The sequence below is a fragment of the Somniosus microcephalus genome, chromosome 3 (genome assembly GCF_052327205.1).
Source record: "Somniosus microcephalus isolate GS21.2 chromosome 3, FLI_Smic_1.0, whole genome shotgun sequence".
NCBI lineage: Eukaryota > Metazoa > Chordata > Chondrichthyes > Squaliformes > Somniosidae > Somniosus > Somniosus microcephalus.
The window spans coordinates 304,271,862-304,298,800 of record NC_140989.1 but is presented as its reverse complement, the minus strand read 5'-3'; the positions used below and the strand labels follow the sequence as shown (position 1 = coordinate 304,298,800).

Sequence of the window (26,939 nt, the reverse complement as noted above, 5' to 3'; positions counted from 1 at the left end):
TTAACTACTTTCCTCTCTCCACAGATGCTGCCTGACCTGCTGAGTGTTTCCAGCATTTTTTGTTTATATTTCAGATTTCCAGCATCTGCAGTATTTTGCTTTTCCTACAGCTTTACATATAGACACACACATACAGACATTTCTACACGTTGATAGACGTACAGATATACAAATGATAGACGGGCACATGGACACAGTTGCAAATAATGATAGACGCTTACACATATTTACACACATTAATATACATACCGGTACACACATTTAGAGATATCGATGGACACACAGGTAGTTACGAGCGCGCACAATACACACCTCTTCCTACACTTTAATTTTAACTCATGACCACCATCTATGGCTGTGTGGGCAGGACGGTTTATTTATCATTTCAGTGTTGCTACAGGACTTAACATCAAGATTCATAAAAGCAAGGCACTTTGTTAGCGACATTGACAGAGCCACTTTGATATAATCCTTAGTGGAACCATAGAAATATTCATTTTTAATCAGTAGATCCCTGGCGTATATTAAATTAGTATAAGACAAAAACAACTTGCATTATATTCGTTATTTGAATTCCAACAATGTATTTAGTCCTTTAGGCTCAGGCTTGGTGAGGATAGATTTTCAATTACACATCATACGTCATACATGAAGATTCCTGTCTTCGTTTTATTACTTTCCACTGCACTTCATCGACAAATGCGCTAGACTGAAAAAATGAATTTCTGAGACTATGTTATATATGTTTACGGTTGAAATCGCTTCGTTCCGTTGTACTAGTTGCTTTAGTTGATATAAGCAACCCCATGTATTAAATAGATATTTTTTTCATAAAATAAAGTAGCTATTTCCATAAACCCAACACGGTTAGAAAATTCATTAAACGACCTAAGCATTCTCTGAGGTTTTCTGTGAATTTATATACAGTCTGATATGTGTATAATTGAATGCAATTAAGACACATGAATGCTTGAACTCGGGAATAAAAACAGAACTACTGGAATTGCAAAGCAGGTCGGTCAAGATCTATCAGAAAAAAGATAGACTAAAGGCAGATTATGGATAGATTAAAGATAAACTAAATATCGACTAACGTTCCAGGTGAGACCCTTCATCAGAACTTGCAACCTCAACAGGCTTTCTCTTTCAGATGCTGACTGACCGGTTATACTTCTGTGGGTTAGGCAACTCATTTATTTCCATTATATATTTTGTAGATATCTATAACATAAACTCGAGCAGTGTATCTTTGTGTCTATACTTAGGACCTACAGAGAGGCACGAGCAAAACATTACATGATAAAAATGAAGTTACTTTTTTTGAAAGAATGGTGAACATTTAAAGACAATTGAATGTTTAGGAATGGGGTGTAAAGTAATTTGCTGCTGCGAAAAATACTAACCTCCCTATGAAATTCACAATAAACTATATTCTACAACTGGAACACCCAGGCGGGTTTGAAATCAGTGGGCAATAGAATTGGTTTTGTACAAACTTGATGAAATAATCACCCGCGCTGTAGTTTCTGAAGAAATAGTAAATATGTAGCTCATGATCTTTGCTGGTCATGTGAAAGTGAAGCAGTTTCAATCGTGTCTGCAGTTGGCTACTCGGGGAAGGTCGGGAGATGAAAAATACCACGTGAAGACAATGCCTCTCCATAAAACAGTAAATGGACTAGAGAAGCTCTTTCCCTTTATATGTTTATTAAAAAATCTACATTAAGTAAAATTATCCTTGGCTTTGCAGAACAGTGTTGAGAAACCAACTGCTACATGCAAGATAAGAGGCATAAACCTCTCACATGAGTCGCGTGCGCGTTCCTGTGTTGTGTATATGTGTATGTATGTGAGTATGGGTATGTGTTTGTGTGTGTGGATATGTGTATGTATGTGAGTATGAGTGTGTGTTTGTGTGTGTGGATATGTATGTGTATGTGAGTATAGGTATGTGTTTCTGTGTTGTGTATATGTGTATGTATGTGAGTATGAATGTGTGTGTGGATATGTATATGTATGTGAGTATGGGTATGTGTTCCTGTGTTGTGTATATGTGAATGTATGTGAGTATGGGTGTGTGTTGTGTATATGTATATGTATGTGAATATGGGTATGTGTTTGTGTGTGTGGATATGTGTATGTATGTGAGTATGGGTGTGTGTTCGTGTGTGTGGATATATGTGTATGTGAGCGTCTGTTTGTGTGACCACAGCCTCTGCAGACTTAATTTTGTGTAACATCTCTCTGTCCCTGCTACACTGAGTATTTCTGTGAAAACACAAATATGTACGTTGGATTTATTCCAGAATTTGAGCTCGAGAACTCCACAATACAACCATCGCCCGTCGATAACTTTGTGTAGGTATGCGCGCGCTCATTGCGAAAAGCAATGAAGATGAAAGGTGCAATAATTTCTGTGTAGTCTTTCTTTCGGAAGAAGTTACTTTTCTTAATAAATTCAGCATGCATCACTTATTCGTAGAGTAGCTGCACGGAAGTAGCGCTGGGATGTTGGCGGCAGATCCTCAAAATGACAGAAACATTTACCCTTTCACGGCAAAAGTTCATTTTAAGAAAACAAGCCTATGTCCTCTCTGTGCGTTTAAATGCCGTATAAGTATTCTTTCATCTAAGAGCCCTCTCCAAAGCTCCGTTGCCTCCTTTGGCAATGTAACGTATTGATGCACCTTTTACCCTTATTTAGCATAAGTTTGGTGAACGTTAACATACATATATCATGGCATTTATTTTTTTAATTTAGATTTTTTTAAATCGAGTACGTTGAAGTTTCCTCGTTTTGTAAGTGGGCAAGCTGTGGGGGCTAGAATGAAGATCTTGCCTATTTGAAGTGTGTTAGGTAAGAGGAACTTACCTAGATCCATACAGCAAGTCTGCTGCTAGCGGGGATGTACTGACTCTGCAGGTGCAGTCACTTTGTCATTCCAGACAATGCCTCCAGGGTGAAGATGCTGTCAGAGGAGCTGAAAGGAGTTACTGTTGGAAGGATCCAGCCGTCCTCTTCGGAGATGGTGAGGTTAAGGGAACCTTTGTCACTTGAAGGGGTCAGTAGGGTCCAACACATTCCCAATCCAACCACAGAACCCGAGGTGAACACGATTTAGAGAGCCTGGGGCTTCTTTATGTTCCAAGCCATCTTTCCAAAAACACAATCTTAAATCCATACGCCTTCCTAAAATGAAAGTTCTATGCATTCTTGTTAAAATATATAAACTACTATTTTGCAATGTTCTATATTCTTTCATGAAAATTATTTTAAATTCGTATTTTCTTTCCTAAAACGTTGAACTAGATACTAAAATAGTACGTGATTTTGCTTCTTTCCAACTGGGTTTTATTCACTCTGATAAACACCATTGCATGTTGTGGTTGTTAACTTACCGTAAACCTTGGTTAGCCATTCCTTTGGCCGTTTTTTATTTAATATTTAATCATTAAACGTATAAACAGAGCCCCCTCTCCGCGGTTCCTTGTGTAATTTAAAAATATCATTGGACTCCATTCTGTATTTCAAACCCTGTGATCAAGGTGAGTTCCGTGAAGATATTGGTATCATTCATTATGCTGCGACCCTCTGAAATTATTTAACAAATGTTTGAAAAGATAAAATTATTATAATGTTTCAATTCCCAAATGTCATTTTGAAAATAATGGCGTTTCATACAAAGGAGATGCAAAAGAACATGCGATCGGTAAAATGGACATGGATCAATTACATTGACGTTAAACGCATGGGAGGCTTTTGAACTATATACTTATAAACATAGAACGCACACGTCGTGAAAATTTGAATTCAAACATTCAATTTTGGCCAACTCAAACCTCAAATAAAAAGCCGCGGATGAGGTTACCAGTGAAAACATTTAAAGGAGAAAATGATTTTGTTAGATCATTTCTTAATAGAGCAAGTGTGCAGAAAGAAAGTGCGCTTTACGAGAACAGCTCCGCTGTATAAATCTGCAGCACATCTCTGAGTTATGCCGAGACAGTGCTCACTGTGTGCGGTTAAATGACTAAGGCAGGTGTCTATCAATTTGTCACAGTAAGTTGAAAATATGTCAAAAAGAACCCAAAGTTGATATTATGTTTCTTAAGTGATTTGTCATCCGCTAGCAATGGTTTATTTGTTTTTTTTAAAGCATAAAATATTTGGCGTTTTGAATGTAAGAGTATGTATTGGGATTCTGATCCATTTGAATATTTCCATATTTGTGATATGAACCATCACTTTATAAAATAAAATACATGGTGGTTTTAAGACGGGAAGAAAACTAATAATTGGACTTGTAATGAAAAGGAAGTTAATAAAAGGTGTTGAGAATGAGGGGTCTTGATTCTTCCGAAAATTATATTCTCATTGTTTTGGAAGTTAACAACTCGCATGGTGATTCCTGTTTCAATTTCTGATTGCAGCTTATACATCAAGAATCATTAGAGAAAACCGTTGAGGTATTAATAATGAACTGTTATTACAATACATAATTCTAAAAATGTAGCAGGCCACACTAGTGAACAATCAGATTGCAATGGTTAAGATTACGTTTCCTAGCTGCTTGATCCTCGCACCGTTCTTTTTAATAGAATAACTTTCTCCGAGAGACTTTTTCTCCTTTCACTTTACCATTCCTCCTTTTTTTGGTAACAATTATTGCGAGGATCCAATGGCATATAATCCATTGGAGCAACTGCGTTTACGCACAACATCCTCCAACCCCACAACAATCGCTGCACTTGGACCACTCTCTACCATCAAAGCAGGAATCGAACCCACACGATTTGCATCTGAATTGAGTTCGGATGGATGACACCAATAATCTCAGGATCAAAGAAAAACCTCTAGTTAGGAGCGAACCCGACACCTGTTGCAGGAGTCCGCGGGCAGAAACTCTCATTTTGATATTTTATCAGGTTATGGAACGCACAATGACACAATTAAATGCAACATAACTAACTCGGTGTGGGATTTGTTAGCCAGATGTATTGCAATGCAATGAAGACAATACAGTTTTTGCCCTGTTTTGCAAAACTACATTAAAAAGGATGCAATTTTAAATCCGCTAATTAAACTGTAATTTCTCTGTTCAGTTAACATCTTTTGCCTTTCTGTGGAAGATTGGCCTGTTTACAAAAGAAAAAAAATCCCAATTATTTGGGCAGCACTGGGACTTGGAAACATTTTTTCTGGTATATTGTGCAATCGATTTGAATGTATATCTTCGAAACGGAAAGCAAATCTCATATTCAGAATTTAAAGGACACCCCACATTTTAGAAAATAAAGCGTGTATATTTTTGTACCGTAAAATCTTTGAAAGTATAAAATCTTAGGCATATATATGCAAAACTTGTGTTAAGACTTGATGATAGCAATAATTATATAGTATTACATATAGTAACATCATAGTTGTGATGTTTTGTGCAAACCAATTATATGTTGGCCAGTGCTAATCCTGATGGTAAACTTGATATCCTGCTTTACCTCGTAATTGGTTTAAAATTTCCAGATTATTTTGAGCGTTAAATGCACGTTTTTAGTAGTTGAGTATGTAATCATAAAACAACTTATAAAACTGTTATATCGATCGTAGACTCTAAGGCTTAACTTTATATATTTACTCATAACCTCGGGAAATATTGATCAGAAAAAGAAAGGGGTAAAAAGAACACAAATGGCATTTCCCAAATTTTCTATCAATACTACTCAGCGTTTTAGGTGAATACATATTACATGTGATTCGCAATTGTTTTACACTATTGTTTAAATGTAATCATTAGTATCAACTGCATTCAAAATTCACCGCTGCCACGGAAAAGCAGGTACGTATACATGATCTCACTAAAGTGTAGGTTAATACGTGTGGGCTCTGCTCATGGCCCCAGAGAGGGCAGAGAGGCTGACTATATGCCAGCCAGATGACTATCGCCAGTTCAACACATCCTTCAATTCCAACACGCTTCCGCTGCTTTATCTATCAGCCCCACACTTGTTATAAAACTGACAAACTCCCTTTTTAGCTCGTAGCTGTAAAAAAAAACCCTAATCAACGCTGAATCCTTTTTCAGAAGAACCCTGTGATCCGGTTAATAGGCGAAGCCCCTTCAGAATGGGAAGGGGGGAGGGTTGAAACTCTAAACTCTATTAAGCGGACGATAAGCTTTACATTTACCAGTATTTACTTGGGTTAAAACAATCCAACCTTCAGCGCCCGTGACGACCCATAGAACAATAACTTGAGATTTACACAGCCATATTACAAACAGGTACTGGATTTTAGGCGTTTTTATTGCTGTTATTGCAAATAATCCCTTATTAACTTGGTCCTTAAAAGATTTATGCTGAAGGTGAAAGCTCCGATTTCGTGTGCGTGGCTCCTTACTGTGCAAACCGCAAACGTTTTGTGTGCGTGAACTGTTTCAGTTGCCATACAAATAGTATGTGAGGAGAGCTCTCTTCATAGATTATTTGTATGGCAACATTCAAACCCAAGCAAAAAGCGAGGCGGCTGCACTTTACCTTTAAGCAGCGATTTGGGTGTACTTTTTAGGCGTGTTTGCAGTCTTTTACAAATAGGAGCAAAAAGAACGACCGTCTTTAAACCCCCGAGAGCAACACTGGTTGTGTTTTAAAAATGGGGTAAAACCGCAGGTTACAATTCGAGCTTCCCAACACTGTTCGCCTTCCCTGCCGTTCTGAGTTAGGCAGATTCCCACGTATTTAAACCCAAACTCTCACCATCCCGCCTGGATATATAAATTAAGTAAGCGCCCTGGAATGACACAAGCCAGCTGCCACATTAACTTCTAAAATGAAATACTGGAAATCTGAAATAAAAACAGAACATTGTTTTATGCCACATTAACTTATCTAGTGCACGTTATTTTCACTTTGCAATATCTCTTCCCCCCCCCCCCTTTTTTTCAGGCCAGTTTCACAAACTTAAAAAAAAATCGATCAATTTGGTGAAGAAATCTGCACTACTGAAACGATATCAGAAAGCACTTGACTGAAAATAAATGTTCCTTAAGGGAATAGGAGCTTAAAAATAAAAAATAAACTGTACTGGTTATTTATTATATACTTCAATCCTGTATCAGTCATTTAAACGCAGCAAAACGGCTACAAAAGCAGAAAAGCGCTAAACAGGACACTGAGAAAAAGTAGAACAATAAAAAAACTTGTAGATTTAATTTTGATACTTTTTTTAGCTGCATCCTAGATAGGCCGAACAAGAAGGACACTGTATTTTCATTAGACCTGTTTCGTTTATCCTGTGGTTGATTCTTGAAGATTGTCTTCATTTTTTGCCAATTAGTCGAAATTATGCGGCCGATATGTACAGACTGATGTCAGTAATTAAAAACAGTTCCACTGACATCTTGAGGACTGAAACTACAGAGAAAACGTATTTTAACATCATCAAAGGCTTCAAAAAGAGCTACCTTCGGGTAATGAGCGTGTCAGCAGCAACACCCTGCGTGGTAATGTAGCAATTTGCACAGGGTCCGAGCAAATAAAAGAACTTTACAATTCGAAGTAAAACATGTAGTTGGCAAACTTTTAAAATAGATTCATTGCCCGTCTATTTTCTCCCGTGGAGCGGATCCTCGAGCTTTAAACAACCTTTGTACAGGCAAAGAAACACAAACATAAAAGACAACCAACTGTCTGAGAGAAGATCGCTTTTCAAAAGCAAATGTGTGAGCAGGGGCTGAGACCGCTCACTGGGAGTCGTTTATTCAGGACGAGGCATTATCACCAACATAAACAAACTAGGCGGCCTTTATGTGGATTACAGCAGATACAAAGCTTCTGCAAATTAGTGCTGTCCAGAAAATAGAATCCAAAGCCAGATCTACCAACATGCCACTGGTTTATGAGGAGCTGGGAAGGAGCAGTTCCAAGCAATACCATCAGATTAACAAGATTGAAAGTGCGTAAATTGTTAGATCCAAACTGTATCCAACTAACTTCAGGAAAACACTAACCAATGTACAGGTGAATTAACATGGGAATTCCAGTTAAACCTTACGTTTGATGAGAACAAGGAGCTTTGTAAAATGCATGAAACTTTTCTACTCTGCTCGATAGCTACTCCTTAAAAAAAAGCCCTTCAACCATTTGCTGTTCCGTACAAAAACACCTTCTGAAACATGTACAAAACTTGGATGAAATAAATAGCCGTGGGAAAATTAAAAGACTAGCTCTTACACTTCATTAATAATGGACATCTTGGTTGTTCTTTTGGTTTCCCTTCTAAACTGAAACTAAGAATTAAAAATGCTTGCAAATGTATATATATAATGTTAACAATTACATTTTTGCTAAATGTAAAATCTGTTAAATATAAATTCAGCAACACTGCAAAATAATGTCGGTTGACCTCTCAGTTAAACTGAATGGACGCCTGAGCTTTTCCCTAGACGCTATTAATTAGAGCAATGTCATTTATATAATAAACTTAGAATTTACGAAATATTCTATTAAACTTGGAAACACTCATTTTGTTCGGACAATTCCATAGTTAATGTATTTGGTAGAATATGTTAAAATTAACAGAAGCGTATTGTATTACCGCTATTCTTTAGTTCTGCTAAAATTGTTGTGAATCGTAAGCCCTGATAGTTACTTAAAACTACGTTTTAATTTTTATGTGTAAATATTATGTACAAATACATGTGAAGACATATTTTTCAGAGTTCAAAACATTTATTAATTTACACCAAAAGACCTGATGAACATTTTAAACATATAGCACTGTATTATTCACAGACTTTCCCCATAAAATAGATCGATGCACAACCAACGGGACAGCAGGCAGGAGGTGTGTATGTTGTACATCTTTCCTATATCTATATACAAATAATTACAAAAAAAACATAAAACCGATAATTAGGGACTAGACCTTAATGGTAACTGAAATGTTAGAAGATTGGTTTATTAATTCCCCTTTCGTCAATTTCTTCTGTAAATTGCGCATTTTACATCAAAACTCGGTTTAATAATCCTGAGGGTCCCTAACCGTCCTTCAACAGTGCTAGAACAGTATAGTGTATCAAAGTGTTGAAAAGACTTAACATTCAGTACAGATAACGCTATAAAGTATGACATTAAGAATTCAATATTCCCCACGCATTCTTTATATTTTACATATATACATATGATAAATATATCTTGTCTTTTTCAGCACAGAATCATATTTGTGTGGTTCCAAATATTCAAAAATGTATAATTCCTACCTTACACGGGGCGAGAAATTTAATAGTGACAGGTGTTAATATTTGTGAGTTTACTTGAAAAGTTCTGTCCAGTCTGTAGAACATTTTCGTGTGTTAAGTTTAGAGGGTTCTGGGACTGTGTGAGTGCCGGAGTTAACATTGCCAGGACCTGGGCTTGGCTTCCAGCCGGGGCTGAATAGGGCGACCCGGGGGCATTTGACGGAGCAGCCCCTATGATATTGTCTATGGAGAAGGAAGGCCTGGACTGGCTCGGGTCAACTTTCAATCCTTGCAGGTTGGGTAGAGTGGGACTCAACTGTGGGTAGAAGGATTTCCTGGTTAGGTCGTTGCCGTGTAAAAGCGAGGGGATAGCTGGAGTTGGGAACATTGAGGCTGGAGATGGCACTGCACAGTGTGGAGTTTGGAATGGGAAAGTGCTCGGTGAAGCATGGTGATGGGGGTGATGGAAATTCTGCAGCTGGATGCCATAGCCGCAACCATAGGGTCCATATCCAAAACTTGGCATGAAGCTGCCGTGATCTCTCAAGATCTCGGACGGTTGCTGCCTTTTGAACCGTTTCCTCCTCCGGAGAAAGCTGCCGTTGTCAAACATGTCTGCAGAGTCGGGGTCGAGGGTCCAGTAGTTGCCCTTGCCAGGATTCCCGGGCTCCCGAGGTATTTTCACGAAGCAGTCGTTGAGGGACAGATTGTGTCGGATGGAGTTCTGCCAGGCAGGAAACTTTTCCCTGTAGTAGGGGAAACGATTACTGATAAACTCGCAGATTTCACTGAGTGTTAGTCTCTTTTTTGGACTCTGGAGGATGGCCATAGTGATCAGAGCGATGTAAGAATAAGGAGGTTTAACCAGAGTACTTTTACACGGTTTGTCACTTCCCCTGGTTGTACTTGGGTCAGATCCGCTGGACAAGTCCGACGACTCGGCATTCTCAGAAACGTTTCTGCTTAAGTTATCATCTGAATCATTGTCTGAGTGAAAACTGCCGTATTTCCCCTCTTTGCCGTTCATATCACCGACCACATCAATATCCGTATCCTCGGAGAGCAGAGAGTGATCAGACATGTCGGCACCTAGAGTCATTGTTGAAGTGATCTTCAGTGTTTCTGTCGGTAGCAAATCTCCAGTCTCCCAGACCCCCTAGTGGAGTGGCTCAGAATGGCTAAAAGGAGAAGAAGTCGCTATCAGTGAGCCCGCAGTCCTTTCCAAGAGGTCCTTGTTCTCTTTTTTTTCCTCATCGACCACTTTGCTGATCGCTGTAGATGTTTTTTTTCTCTCCCTTTGGTTTTATATCGCCGCTGGATGACCGTTCCCTGTTACAGACACGTGCATAGGGGTTGTATATGGTTGCCCAGCCGTTCGAGGCTGGGTGCAAAAAGTTTTTTTAAAAAGTTGTCAGAGTTGAGCCAGGCTGCGGAAGCCTCTTCTGCTCCTCAATTTGCTGTCAATAGACATTTATCCGACAGGGGGCGTCACGTGGCTGTGACGTCAGGGGCGAGCTGGCCTCCCTGTCGGAGATCAGCCCCGGGTTCCTCTTAAAGGGAGATGTGACAGGGATCACCAATCCACCAGGCAGTCAGCCCCCCTCCCAACAAGACCAACAGCAATATCGCTCACCCTGCAATTTGTGCTTTTTCTTATCACTGTAATTGCCAATATTTTATGTGATCTGATTTAAAGTATGCTATCTATAATTTTCTCTATTTCTTTGTTAAGTGAGTTGTGTTAATATAATGTTTTTCAGTGTATACAGCACCTGTTCTATGATTATATCCTTTCTATTTTTCACAATCTGCCACTGAATGAAGCCTGACCTGTAGTCCCGTACAGTAACTGGCTGGTGGTAGGGATTCATTGGGCAGCTTTGTTAAAACACACATTGCTTTAATTTTTTTTTTAAAGCAACAAACATCCCTCCGGCACGAGAATTTCAAACAAAAAGAAATAGATTTTTGCAGATTATTTTGTTTGTTCAATTAAAGCCGCCAATTGAACGACACGCCTTTCACTCGCTGGAGAATTTACTAAAAATGTTCTTGGTCGTCTAAAGTAGCTTCTGTAATGTATATTTTATATGATTTTTAAGCCGGCCCCTCGTCAAAGATATGGCTTTATTAACATGAGTAGATATGTGGATCTCCATATATTTACATATAAAATATATGAGGAATAATTCCAAGGATTCAAATAGATAACTGCGGTAGGTTTGCTGTTTGGCAACAGAAAAATACAACATGCTCATCATTACAAACAGACTTGTAATGTGCCGGGGAAGAAAGAGACAACAACGTTAATTGTGAAAGAACACGAAACAAGAACCCGCAGTATTAGGGTAATCTGACAATCTCCGTTCACTTTGAGCTTCTCACCACAACCAGTCTAGTGGGAGCTCATAAAATAAATCAACTTCAGATTTATTTTTGAGAGAGTGAATATTATTGATGGAGCTGTGCTTCACTTTTCAGCTCTGGAATATGTCCATCAGCAGAGCCGCACACACACACACATATTGGTGTTTATGACCGCGTAGCAAGTAACTGGAGCTGGGAAGACATACTACTTTTTCCTTTTTTTAATCTGCAATCCAAAATTGGTTAAAAAAAATATTCGCACTCAATTTCAAACATCGGCGCCCTTTGAAAGATCACCTCGTGTGTAAATTTATATTCCGATTAAGCTGAACCCATAAATTGCCATTGACGTGTCTCCTGATACATTCCCAAATACAACACTTGAAGGCCAGAATGCCGAATGTTACAATATTATCTAAATATTCGTTTTATCATGGCTAAATTTCAAGACTAGTTCTGTGTGCATCATGGCGAATACTTTGTTCATCACCACAAGCACCGAACATGCTGATTGCTCACGTTTCTTTTTAGCGGCTTAAGGCAATAATTTGCGAAAACGCACATTGCAGCCACAAAAACAGATAATTGCAAACTTTATTGGATATAATCACAATTTATCCGACAGGCGCCTGACGTGGCAGGGTTGATTGTATACAATTGGAGAAAGGCCGCTCGCTAGTAATGTTCACAAAGTACTCGCTGTTCTATAATGAATCTGCGAGCATCCCTGTGATATATTGTTAACCGCAATGTTCCACAATTATGGCAACGAACTCCCTCAATATTTAGACTTGACCCACCAATCTATTTCAAGTGACTTAAGATAATTAAGAACTTCACGCGCACACACATATATATATATATATATTTATATGTAGTATTTCCTAGAGTAACTTCGCCTGATTACTTGGTTCAATCCAACTTGCATTTTCTAAGGGAATATTTGATTTCAAACTTTTATGTTTCAAGATAGCCTTAGTGCACAGTGCTGCTACACCGGGCTTGATGTGACTACATAAATAAATATCCATAGAGAGTTCAGCTGCGCGTGGTATCTGGTTTAAGCGTTCTTGTTAAACGGATAGTTTTCTATTTGTTGACTGTATTGAAGATTTGTACAGATTCGAGCGAATTGTTAAAATGTCCAGTTTGACCTCGCCTGGTCCTGGTTCATACTGCCAGTTGATTTACTTTGAGAACTATTGTAGAAACCCACCTCTTTGTTGAAATAAATTTGTTGCAAGTGACTGAAATGGCATGTTGTTCCCCTGCGATTAGGAACTTGTAAAGCAAGGAAGCAGGACTGAGCATTAAAGGCGAGCTAAGAGGTGTAGTATTCGGCGTGTCGTGCTTGGTGCACTGCAACAGGTGCTGGGGTGGGCTTTCACTCCACCGTGTTTCTCTAGTAAAGCAGCAGTAAACATGACCAAACAGCTGTCAATTCCAAATGCCACTCAGTCTTCAAATTCCCAACAGTTTGTACTTTCTAAATGATTATGTGATCTCTCGTGTTGATTTCCAAGGCACTCCACAAATACATACAAGCTGATTTAAACTAAACATAGAGCTGATCACAAGCGTCCCTAAAGAAACCGAGTGCTGCCAAATAAAAACTAGGGATTAGGACAGTGTCGCTACCAACATCAACCATGTAATCTCTCTATCTCTAATGATCTACCTGTCTGTGAGCCATTCCTTTAACACGCGCAAGTGCGCAAACAGCCAGAGCACGCACATGTCCAGCTGTCACACTTATATAATGTATATAATTATATGTACCCTGCATTTAAAATGTGATTTAAACAATTAGGAAGAAAAGCAGGATATTTATAGATGTTGCACAAAGGCTCTTTGCTCAGTATTTTTTCAAAATTATTTCCGCGCTCCGATTTTCCCAATCTGTTGAATTTGAGCCTATTTATTAAATCCAATAACCTTTAAATCACACCGGAAACTACAGTAATCCTGGCGTTTTCATTTAGACAGGTAATAAGAGGTGGGTGTGATTCTGGGTAAATCTTAACGAACTGTTCCTGTGTGTAATCGTGTCAAAGGAGCAAAGGTCATTTCTAACACTGTGCAAGCAACAGCTCACGCGTCAGTCTCGACTTTTGTTGGGGGGGGGGGATAAGTTTACTTTTCTGCTAAATAAGAATACTTTAAAGGAATTTTGTTTTGCATCAATGTTTACAAACGAATCAAAAATATTTTTACCTAAATCCTTTTCACCAACTTTAGGTGAAACAGTCCCAATGGTGTGGTTGCGTGTTTCAAGCAATAGAGGACACTAAAACCTCTCGCCACTGTTAACGTCTTGAACGGACTCCGCGTGGATTTAAGTTCCTGATAACTTGGCGCGGCTTTTCTGCTTCCCTTTGTCACTTTGAATCACGATTTATCGGCAGAGAACACAACACGACCCAACATGCTGCATACCCGCCCCCAACTTGAAGGTTCTGATCGTTACTTTCCTGTCTCGGTGTCACTTTTTTTTTTAAATACTCCTATGTAGGAAACATTACTACATCGCTCAGACGAATGTCAAATGCGCCACCTACTGTCTGCTGTGGAGATGGGAAAGCAACAGAGCCATCTTCAGCATAATAAATCAACAGTGAGGGTGGATCGCAGTGTGACACCCTGGAGTAGCCCCTCCATTAACTCATTTAGTGCGTGTGGGAGTGGTCACCATCTAAACACGGCCAACCTTCATCTCCCACCAATTTCTTCTGTGAACTGAACAAAAGCCGCAGGATGCAGATATTCAGGATCCATGTCAAAATTGCGTATTATCCCCAAAGGCAAACACACACACACCAGACTTTATAAACCGGATTCATTATTTCTAGAGTATAATTCACCAGTTCAGTAAGAACATATATACAGACACGGACACTGGGGATCACTCGTCCGCATATATTTGACCAATCCCAGCCAAACCCCATGGAATTTGCCGAACTATCCTGACCCCCTACATTTGTGTGGTTGCCACAATATGCTCAACCACATGGCCAAGCCCGATATGACAACGTGTCCTCTATATATCTGTGGCAACATTGTACAGTGCCCACAAAATACAGGTATGGATTATTTTTCTCTGAATCAGTTTAATGGTATGATTAATTATATTCGGGTGCCTAGAGATTTTGTGCCGATGGATTCTTTTTGTGTATTTGCATTGAAATTAATTTAATTTCACGTAATAATGTGAACACTGAAAGTCCCCAATAATAATGACACTTCAAAAATGCTTAGTTATACTCTTTTTGTTAACTGTACCGTATTACCTACGTCACAACGTCATACTGCCTTTTCGAAGATAACTCTCAGGTTTCTTTTAAACTTTGAAACATAAAACAATAAGCATATGTTGCAAACAATAAGGGTGTGTTTATACTGTAATTACCAGCCTGAGATCAATGGTTGCAGAACTGGTCCCAGTCAGGCAGTATCTTGTTTACGCAGTCATGTTCCCAACTGACTTCTCATCAGAGTGCTGTGCATGCATAAAATAGACATGTGCAAAACTTGGCTCCAAACCATCAATTTAAAAGATTTGAGACTGCACATGGGATCATCTACACTTTCAATATATTTAAAACAACTCTGCCACTTTATAAAACTTTTAAACTAGGCTTGACATCAGATTGAAGTTTTGCAACATTTCAACAATTCAAGAATGGCAGTACAACTACATCCTGAATTTGGGAATGGGTTACAGCATTATTCTCAAGTAATTCAGATGATACAATGCATAGAATCATAGACTGTTACAGCACAGAAGGAGGAATTTCAGCCCATCATGCCAGCTGTTTGAAAGAGCTGTCCAATTAATCCCGTTACCCTGCTCTTTCCCCAAAGCCCTGCAATATTTCCCCCTTCAAGTATATATCCAATAACCACAAAGTGAATGCTTATAAAGTTCATAGAATCATAGAAAAATTACAACACAAAAGGAGGCCATTCGGCCCATCGTGTCCATGCTGGTCGGAAAAGAGCTACCCAGCCTAATCCCACCTTCCAGCACTAGGTCCGTAGCCCTGTAGGTTACGGCTCTTCAAGTGCACATCCAAGTACTTTTTAAATGTGGTGAGGGTTTCTGCCTCTACCACCCTTTCAGGCAGTGAGTTCCAGAAGCTCACCACCCTCTGGGAGAAAAAAATTTCCTCATCTCCCCTCTAATCCTTCTACCAATTACTTTAAATCTATGCCTCCTGGTTCTTGACCCCTCTGCTAAGGGAAATAGGTCCTTCCTATCCATTCTATCTAGGCCCCTCATAATTATATTTGAATACAGCAGTAAAGAAGTCTTACTCCAATTTTATAGGGCCTTGGTGAGACCACACCTGGAGTACTTTGTACAATTTTGGTCTCCTTACCTAAGGAAGGATATACTTGCCATAGAGGGAGTGCAACGAAGGTTCACGAGATTGATTCCTGGGATGGCGGGATTGTTGTATGAGAAGAGATTGAGTAAACTAGGCCTGTATTCTCTTGAATTCAAAAGAATAAGAGGGGATCTCATTGAAGCATACAAAATTATTACAGGGCTTGATAGGATGGATACTGGGAGAATGTTTCCCTTGGCTGGGGAGTTTAGAACCAGGGGCCACAGCCTCAAGATAAAGGGTAGGCCATTCAGGACTGAGATGAGAAGAAATTTCTGCACACAGAGGGTGGTGAATCTTTGGAATTCTCTACTCCAGAGGGCTGTGCAGGCTCAGTCATTGGGTATATTCAAAACAGAAGTCGATAGATTTCTGACTAGTAAGGGCATCAAGGGATATGGCGATAGGGCCGGTGAATGGAGTTGAGGCAGAAGATCAGCCATGATCTCATTGAATGGCAGAGCAGGCTCGAAGGGCCGAATGGCCTACTCCTGCTCCTATTTCTTATGTTCTTATGTTCGTATCTCAATTAAATCTCCCCTCAGCCTCCTCCGTTCCAAGGAAAACAACCCCAGCCTATCCAATCTTTCCTCCTAACTAAAGTTTTCCAGTCCTGGCAACATCCTTGTAAATCTCCTTTGCACCCTCTCCAGTGCAATCACATCCTGCCTGTAATGTGGTGACCAGAACTGCATACAGAACTCAAGCTGTGGCCTAACCAGTGCTGTAGACAGTTCTAGCATAACTTCCCAGCTCTTATATTCTATGTCTCAACTAATAAAGGAAAGCATTCCGTATGCCTTTTTAACTACTTTATCGACCTGTCCTGCTACCTGTAAGGATCTGTGGACATGCACTCCAAGGTCCCTCTGTTCCTCCACACCTTGCAGTATCCTACCATTAATTGTGTATTCCCTTGCCTTATTGGCCCTCCCCAAATGCATTACCTCACACTTTTCCGGATTGAATTCCATTTGCCACTTTTCTGCCCAACAGACCAGTTCATCGATATCTTCCTGCAGTCTAAAGCTTTCCTCCTCACTGTCAACCACACGGCCAATTTTTGTATCATCTGCAAATGTCTTTATCATGCCCCCACATTTAAGTCTAAATCATCAATATATACCACAAAAAGTAAGGGACCAAGTACTGAGCCCTGTGGAACCCCACTGGAAACAGCCTTCCAGTCGCAAAAACTCCCCTCAACCATTACACTTTGCTTCCTGCCACTGAGCCAATTTTGGATCCAATTTGCCACTCTCCCTTGGATTCCATGGGCTTTTATCTTTTTGATCAGCCTGCCATGTGGGACCTTGTCAAAAGCCTTGCCAAAATCCATGTTGACTACATCAAATGCACTGCCCTCAACGACCCTCCTTGTTACCTCCTCAAAGAATTCAATCAAGTTAGTCAAACATGACTTTCCCTTAACAAAACCATACTGACTGCCCTTGATTAATCTGTGCCTTTCGAAATGAAGGTTTATACTGTCCCTCAGAATTGATTCCAGTAATTTGCCCACCAACGAGGTTAAACGAACTAGCCTGTAATTGCTCGGTTTATCCCTTCCTCCCTTTTTAAACAATGGTACAATATTAGCAGTTCTCCAATCCTCTGGCACCACTCCTGTAGCCAGGGAGGATTGGAAAATGATGGTCAGAGCCTCCACAATTTCCTCCCTTGCTTCTTTTAATAGCCTCGGATATATTTCATCCAGCCCTGGCGATTTATCTACTTTGAAGGATGCTAAACCCCTTAATACTTCCTCTCTTACTATGTTTATCCCATCCAATACTTTCTTCCTCCTTAACTTCAACATTGGCATTGTCCCCATCTTTTGTGACTACAGCTGCAAAGTATTCATTAAGTATCTTACCCACATCCTCCGCCTCCACACATAGATCACCATTTTGGTCCCTGATAGGCCCTACTCTTTCCTTAGTTATCCTCTTGCTCTTTATGCAATTATAAAAGAAATTTGGGTTTTCTTTGATTCTACTTGCCAGTATGTTTTCATGCCCTCTTTATGCTTTCCTAATTTCCTTCTTAATTTAACCCCTACACTTTCTACACTCTTCTAGGCTTTCTGCAGTATTGAGCTCACGATAGCTGATATAGGCTTCCATTTTTTGCCTTACCTTACCCTGTGTGCACCTTGTCATCCAGGGGGCTCTAAAATTGGCAGTTCTACCCTTTTTCTTTTTGGGAACATGCTTACCCTGAACTCCATGGGGTCGATTTTCAGTGTGCCGTGAGGCGGGCTTTTAGGCATGCGGGGGGCTAAAATCCCGAATTCGGGGGTTCCGACACCATCCCGCCCAAAACCCGCCTCCATGTAAGTTTCAAAGGAGGCGGGTACCTGCCCCGCACTGGGACCCGCCAACCCGAGGCGGGAAGGGATTAGTGCCAATTAACTGCTTGTTAACAGGTAGTTAACAGGCAGTTTTTAGCCTAATCCCTATTTTGAAGGTTGTCGTGTGGGATTCCCGACGGCTCCAAACCACGCCAAGTTAGAGGAGTCGGGCTGTCGGGTTGAAGGTCTTGGAGGGGTCAGATGTCGGTGTTCAGGTGAGTGATGGGTGAATGAGTGCAAAGGTAAGTGTGTTTGGTGTGTCTAAAGTGTGTAAAGAAGTTTAAATTACCTGTACTTACCTTTACAGCCTTCCTTCCTCTAGGCTTCGGGAGTCCATCATTCAGCCGGCACAGAAAGCAGAATGGCCGCGAGCTGTCAAAAGTGACAACCTGCAGCTTTCAGTGCCGACGAGATTTCTAACTGAGTCTGCGTAGAAGGGCTCAGGTTAGAAGTAAGACTGTCAGTGTTTGACAGCTTCAAACAGCTGTGAAACACTGATATTTCATCTGTCAACACGTCTTGACAGATGAAATTTCAGTCTGTGATGTCACCTGTTGCCGGGTGGCCCTTAATTGGCCTGCTGAGCCCGCTGGGCAGGCTCAACAAGGTCAATCAAGTGAAAATCATGTGGATTGGCCGCATCTCGATGGAGGCGGGACTACAACCCGAAAGTTGTAGTCCTGCCTCCTTCCCGACTTCTGAATGAAAATCCAGCCCCATGTATCTCCCTCTTGAATGCCTCCCATTGCTCTGACACTGATCTAAAGAGTTATCTCAACCCTGAAAATATATTTTCCTATGTTCCTATATTGATAGATTTTTGTTAGGTTATTGTTATAAGGATATTAAGGGATATGGAGCTATGGTAGGTAAATGGAGTTGAGGTACAGATCAGTCATGATCTAATTGAATAGCAAAGCAGGCTTGAGGGGCTACTCCTGTATCTATGTTCCTAATGTTGCAGTTTTCAGAACCCTCCCCTGCATTGTTTGCCATTTGTAATATATACAGTTGCAATTTTGTACTCTTTTATAGCTTTCCATTTCATATTTAATGGTCAGAAATTAGTGTCTTTCTTAATCAACACTTAAATTATGGCCACTAGGTATTACAGCACATCTTCATATCATTTAAAAGAAGAAGTGCTGTTTACAGTATTATGACACTAAACATGATTACATTTATCCATTCAATTGTCTTTTGTGTCTTTTAGTGCCTTCATTATTTTTTTATAAGAAGGCTCAGCTTCTTCCAAAAGCCTAGGCTTGATCTTGATATTGTCCCCCAGTGCGAGCATGTACAAGGTATCTAATCAGTGCTATTCATCAGCTGTATAAAAATATTTTACTTTTCCTTCTAGCACTTGCTGTCCAGTAGCTTTTTTATCAAATAATTTTGAAAAACAAGACGACAAATTTCAAAAACTTTACTGATAAAATTTACATTTAGTTTTTTTTCAAACTAAAAAGGAAAGGCTGTGTGTCTGTGTGTCTGTATGTCTGTGTGTTTGTGTGTCTGTATGTTTGTATGTTTGTGTGTCTGTATGTCTGTGTGTTGTGTGTCTGTATGTTTGTGTGTCTGTATGTTTGTGTGTCTGTATGTTTGTGTGTCTGTATGCCTGTGTGTCTGTGTGTTTGTGTGCCTGTATGTTTGTGTGTCTGTGTGTCTGTATGCCTGTGTGTCTGTGTGCCTGTATGCCTGTGTGTCTGTGTGTCTGTTTGTCTGTATGTCTGTATGTCCGTGTGTCTGTATGTTTGTGTGTCTGTGTGTCTGTATGCCTGTATGCCTGTGTGTCTGTATGCCTGTGTGTCTGTGTGTCTGTATGCCTGTATGTTTGTGTGTCTGAGAGAAAAAACATGACAATATTTTGATAACTCACCTGCTGTCATTTTTGTGTTCTATAAACTTTAAAAAGTGTATTAAGCTAAGGGAGAGAAAGAGAGAAATTAGTCAGAGAGTGAGAGAAGAGTTGGGGTGAGAGAGAGAGAGAGGCAGGGTCAGAGGTAAAGCAAGAGAAAGAAAAGAAGAGGCAGGTGAGACAGAAAGAAATTGCATAGAAATTGGACCTTGTTGCTCCTGTTTTCTGGGTGGAAAATGGGGGCAAAAAGGATACATTTTGCAGGGCTATGGCTCGCTTCCCAAAGACGCCTGAAATACGTCCAACCCCATATTGGGTTGGTCGATTTTTCAGGAGTTGCTGGTGGCCACCTAAAACGGGCATTTTGCCCCTTGCATATGTTAATGAGGAGACTAACCTGCTGTTTTAAGTCTGTTTCCTAAAATCGGGCTGCTCTGAATGGAGTAAACATATGCCTTGCTCCACTTAGGCTTTTCTGCCATGGATACAGCCCAACAAGTGGCTGCAAACAAAAAGTAAGTTTTAAAAAAACTTCCATGTGGAACCAGGAGGAGCAGGAGCACAGCACTCCTGAAGGCCGTTGCTAGCCTCGTTCACCTCCCTCTCATTCTCCTTCCCTCCGCTCCACCGGGACTTACCTGAGGGCCACTGCCTGCATGACGAGCCGCCCAAATTGCTTAGTTGAAAAACGGCAAGCTGCCTCTGTAGGAGCAACAAGTACTGGCAGCTCATTGCAACTATTAAATTGAAGCCCGAGGTCCAATTTTGGGCCAACCTCAGGCCTACTGGTTTGGGTGCGTGCTGCCTGTGCACCGGCAGTTATACACCGAAAAACAGGCCATAATGAATTTCCCCCCCCCAACCCCCGCCCATTGTTTTCTTCATTTAATGTTTCTATTGATTTTAAACCTAAGTAATTATCTCACCTGTGTTTGTTGACAAGTAGACAAAGTCAATGCTAATGACTTACATCTGTGAGACAGAGGTTGTAATTTCTACCAGCTATAAGACAGAGACAGAGAGATAGAAACACAAAGAAAGGCAGGCAAGTGATTTTTTTCATCATTCAAATTTTATTTTATTTAAAGGAAAGCTTAATTTTGAAAGCAATCAAAGCCACATTGGGGAAAACAGATAGAAAGGGAGTAAAAGAGAGGAGAGGGAATCTGGTTGATGTTGATATGGTCTTTAGCCTTGTGCCACCTACTCTTTGGAGCAAGTGGGAGTGAAAGAGAGTGGATGGAGGTTTTAAGGGTGAAGTGAGTGACAGTGAAGCAAGGGAGAGGGGAAGCTTTGGGATTAAGTGGGCTATTCAAAGATGAAAAGGTAAGGGTAATGATGGTAGTGAGGAGTTGGTAGAAAGGGGAATGGGTACTAGAAGGCGAAGGGGTAGGGGCTGCAATAGGAGCGAGGGATGGGAAAGGACAAGTGATTCGGGGAGGGAATGGGAAGGAAGTTGCTGAGGATCACATTTTCCCTGCAACCGTCACCCTAAACATAGCTTGCAATGATTAATGGCCCCCTATCCCCACTGCACAATGCCAGGACACCCACCACCTCCCACCTAAAAGGAAAGAAGAAAAAGACAGAGAGGCAAAAAGAAGAGTTATGGGGAGATGAGCAAATCAGTTACACAAATACATCAGAGATAGATAAGACAACTATATTCTCTGATGCAGCATATGCAACATGACAGGGGATTGTATGTATAAAGTGCTAGCTAAATAAAATGTTTAAACATGGACCACTGAGAGATTTAAAACCATTCCTATATGAAGGTGATTTATGCTTGTTATTTTACAGGACCACTTGGCTCCAGACCTCATTACAGCCTCAGTCCAAACATGGACAAAAGAGCTGAATTCCAGAGGTGAGGTAAGAGTGACTGCCCTTGACATCAAGACAGCATTTGCCCAAGTATGGCATCAAGGAGCCCTAGTAAAATTGAAATCAATGGGAATCAGGGGGAAACTCTCCACTGTTTGGAGTCATATCTAGCACAAAGGAAGATGATTACAGTTGTTGGAGGTCAATCATCACAGCCCCAGGACATCGCTGCAGGAGTTCCTCAGGGCAGTGTTCTAGGCCCAACCATCTTCAGCTGCTTCATCAATGACCTTCCCTCCATCCTAAGGTCAGAAGTGGGGATGTTCACTGATGACTGCACAGTGTTCAGTTCCATTCGCAACTCCTCAGATAATGAAGCAGTCCATGCCCGCATGCAGCAAGACCTGGACGACATTCAGGCTTAGGCTGATAAGTGGCAAGTAATATTCGTACCACACAAGTGCCAGGCAATGACTATCTTCAACAAGAGAGAGTCTAACCACCGCCCCTTGACATTCAACAGCATTACTATCGTTGAATCCCCCACCATCCACATCCTGTGGGGCACCATTGACCAGAAACTTAACTGGACCAGCCACATAAATACTGTGGCTACAAGAGCAGTCAGAGGCTGGGTATTCTGCGGCGAGTATAAGGCTCACCACCACCTTCTCTGGGGAAATTAAGGATGGGCAATAAATGCTGGCCTTGCCAGCAACTCCAACATCCCATGAACAAATAAAAAGAACATCACTGGTTTTATAAGATATAAATGGATCAATTACAGAATAGCCATACTACTTGTCTGACATCCAGTATTGGATAAGCAGAAATTTCCTCCAACTAAATATTGGGAAGACTGAAGCCATTGTCTTTGGTCCTCGCCACAAACTCCATTCTCTGGCCACCGACTCCATCCCTCTCCTTGGCAACTGTCTGAAGCTGAGCCAGACCGTTCGCAACCTTGGTGTTGAGTTTGACCCTGAGATGAGTTTCCAACCACGTAGCTGCTCCATCACCAAGACTGCCTACTTCCACCTCCGTACTATCACTGACTCCGACCCTGCCTCAGCTCATCTGTTGCTGAAATGCTCATCCATGCCTTTGTTAACTCTAGACTTGACTAATCCAATGCTCTTCTGGCCAACTTCTCATCCTCTACCCTACACAAACTTGTGCTCATCCAAAACTCTGCTGCCCATATCGTAACTTGCACCAAGTCCCGTTCACCCATCACCCCTGTACTTGCTGACCTACACTGGCTCCCGGTCTGGCAACGCCTCTGTTTTTAATTTATCTTCCTTGTCTTCAAATTCCTCCATGGCCTCGCCCCTCCCTATCTCTGTAACCTCCTCCAGCCCTACAAGCTTCGAGATCTCTGTGCTCCTCCAATTCTGGCATCTTGCACATCCCCGATTTTAATCGCTCCACCATTGGTGGCCGCGCTTTCAGCTGCCTTGGCCCTAAGCTTAGGAATTCCCTCCCTAAACCTCTCCGCTTCTCTACCTCGCTCCTTTAAGATGCTTCTTAAATCCTACCTCTTTGACCAAGCTTTTGGTCATCTGTCCTGATATCTCCTTCTGTGGCTCGGTGTATAATTTTGATTGATAACGCACTTGTTAACCGCCTTGGGATGTTTTGCTATGTTAAAGAGGCTATATAAATGCAAGTTGTTGTTGTTGTAGAAATACAACTGTTCATAAATGAATAAACCAATCATAGGTCTAACATAACTGATAAATATTCTGATTTATTTAAACACTTCCCCATTATCCTCACAGCACAAGGACAATATGCCCACTCTGCTGGCTGATTGTGCAAACGGTGATAAATTTGAACAATCTTTGTGGACCTTGATGTTGGGAAAGGAAACATTTTTAGTGATATCATAAAGTTTTATAGCATAATGAGGAATCCATTATTAAGCTTCAGTTGCAACAACATGTAACAATGCCACGATATTCCTTTCCATTGACACAAGGTAAGAAATGTAAATATTGTTGAAGGATGTATTCTCACTCATATAATGTAGTATTCTTAAAAGTTCTGGAAATTACTCGTCATTAAAGCTGCAGATATAATCCACTATTGGTCTGAAACTGGTAACTGCAGATTACAAAGCAACAACAGCAAAACCCATTATACAGTGGGCTGCAAATCCCAGGAGAGAGCTCTGTGCATGTGTGCTTATATTCTGTGCATGTGTGCTTATATACATGAATGAATGGAGCTCCACTCACTGGTCAGTACATTTTTAATGTTTTGAGAGTGAGCGGGACTGTTTGCTTTCTCAAAACATTTAAAAAGACTCCAATGCATTTTTTAAACCCAGCTTTACACTGCACTGGAGTTATGACAAAATATTTACAGCACAGAAACAGGTCATTTGCCCCAATAGATCCATGCCGGTGTTTGTGCTCCACATGAGCCTTTATGCTCCACATGATTATATTCCACATAACCTTCCAGAGATGTCAGAGATGTCGGGGAACACAGGGTCTATTGAGAGGGAGGAATTGAATAAAATCAGTATTTGTAGGGAAATGGTGTTCGGGAAACTGACGGTATTGAAGGCCGATAAATCCCCAGAGCCTGATAATCTACATCCTAGGGTACTTAAGAAATAGTAGATGCATTGCTGGTCATCTTCCAAAATTCTATAGACTCTGGAATAGTTCCCATGGATTGGAGGGTAGCTAAAGTAACCCCACTATTTAAAAAAGGTGGTAGCGAGAAAACGGGGAATTATAGACCAGTAAACCTGACATCGGTAGTGGGGAAAATGCTAGAGTCCATTATAAAAGATGTAATAGCAGAGCACTTGGAAAACAGTGACAGGATCGGACAAAGTCAACATGGATTTACAAAAGGTAAATCATGTTTGACTAATCTACTGGAATTTTTTGAGGATGTAACTGGTAGAATAGATAAGGGAGAACCAGTGGATCTGGTGTATTTGGACTTTCAGAAGGCTTTCGATAAGGTCCCGCATAAGAGATTGGCGTGCAAAGTTAAAGCACATGGGATTGGGGGTAAGGTACTGACTTGGATAGAGGACTGGTCGGCAGACAGGAAGCAAAGAGTTGGAATAAACGGGTCTTTTTCCGAGTGGTAGGCAGTGACTAGTGGGGTACCACAGGGATCGGTGCTAGGACCCCAGCTATTCACAATATATATTAATGATCTAGATGAGGGAACTAGATGTAATATCTCCAAGTTTGCAGATGACACAAAGCTGGGTAGGCGTGTGTGCTGTGAGGAGGATACAGAGAAACTCCAGTATGATTTGGACAGGTTGGGTGATTGGACAGATGCATGGCAGATGCAGTATACTGTGGATAAATGCGAGGTTATCCACTTTGGTGGCAAAAACAGGAAGACAGATTATTATCTGAACGGCAATAGATTGGAAAAAGGGGAAGTGCAACGAGACCTGGGTGTCCTTGTGCACCAGTCGCTGAAGGTAAGCTTGCAGGTGCAGCAGGCGGTTAAGAAGGCAAATGGTATGTTGGCCTTCGTAGCGAGAGGATTCGAGTACAGGAGCAAGGATGTCTTGCTGCAGTTGTACAGGGCCTTGGTGAGACCACACCTTGAGTATTGTGTGCAGTTTTGTTCGCCTTATCTGAGGAAGGATGTTCTTGCCATGGGGGGAGTGCAGCGAAGATTCACCAGGCTGATACCTGGGATGGCAGGAATGACGTTGATTAGGCTTATATTCACTAGAGTTTAGAAGAATGAGAGGGGATCTCATTGAAACTTATAAAATTCTAACAGGACTAGGCAGACTAGATGCAGGAAGGATGGTCCCGATGGCGGGGGAGTCCAGAACCAGGGGTCACAGTCTAAGGATAAGGGATAAGCCATTTAGGACTGAGATGAGGAGGAATTTCTTCACCCAGAGAGTGGTGAACCTGTGGAATTCTCTACCACAGAAGGCAGTTGAGGCCAACTTATTAAATATATTCAAGAAGGAGTTAGATATATTTCTTAAGGCTAAAGGGATCAAGGGTTATGGGGAGAAAACAGGGACAGGGTACTGAATTTGGATGATCAGCCATGATCTCATTAAATGGCGGAACAGGCTCGAGGGGTCAAATGGCCTACTCCTGCTCCTATCTTCTATGTTTCTATGTTTCTATATGGTGTCAAGTCCAGTGTGAGGTGGCTTTGCTTGCCCAAAATGTTCTCACATTGATCGGCTTTGGTGTGTTCCAGAGTCAGTGCAAGTCAGATCAAGACCTGGCTTGAGAATTATAATGTATATAGCATCATGATAAAATTAGCAGTATAACTACACCATAAACGATTCATATAATGGTGAACACCTAAACTTTTCCTTGGGTGTCATTCAACATGTGAATGCTGTCTAATCTCCACAACACCAAACGCTTAATATATGAACTCTGTTAGATGTTCTGAAGGAAGTCAGGAGCTGAATTTCAATCTTGTAATTTTTCTGTTTATCATAATCAAAAACATTCATCTATCATTCACTTTAAGATGCCAATCAACCTGCTGTGCATCTCCAGTATATATCTGGATTTGCAGTTTTTATTTTCTCATCAATTTTGCATTATTCTGACATCTTGAAAGTTTTATGGCACCACCAGGCATTGCAATTGAATAGCAATGTTAGATTTCCCCTCTCTCAAAATGTATTTTTTTATTTAAAGAATAAATACATCCTTCAATACAACTTGTCAAATTAAAATAAATGTCACACATGGTATAACTACATTGTGGTCAGAACTACACTATTGCTATAAACCTAGTATAATATCCCAGAGGGATCCTGGTTCCAAATGATTCAAGGTTGACCCATATTGGGGACAGTGATTTAACTTTATTCAGCACAAGCAAGACATTACAGTATTCGAGCAGCAGTTTACAGAGGATAATTGAGACTTGTATTA

The 26,939-nt window shown here is 40.8% G+C and overlaps 1 protein-coding gene across 1 annotated transcript; it reads right to left on the bottom strand.

Annotated features, from left to right (window-relative positions):
• Positions 1-8,704: 8,704 nt before the first annotated feature.
• Positions 8,705-11,815, bottom strand: foxd2 (forkhead box D2). The gene has a single exon (XM_085982883.1). It carries the CDS (start codon positions 10,330-10,332, stop codon positions 9,274-9,276), a length of 1,059 nt encoding a protein of 352 aa, XP_085839009.1. The 5' UTR covers positions 10,333-11,815; the 3' UTR covers positions 8,705-9,273.
• Between the last annotated feature and the right edge of the window lie 15,124 nt (positions 11,816-26,939).

What these genes read in the sequence shown, in the direction of transcription:
- foxd2 (XM_085982883.1), bottom strand. Translation starts at nt 10,332, where the DNA reads ATGACTCTAGGTGCCGACATGTCTGATCACTCTCTGCTCTCCGAGGAT.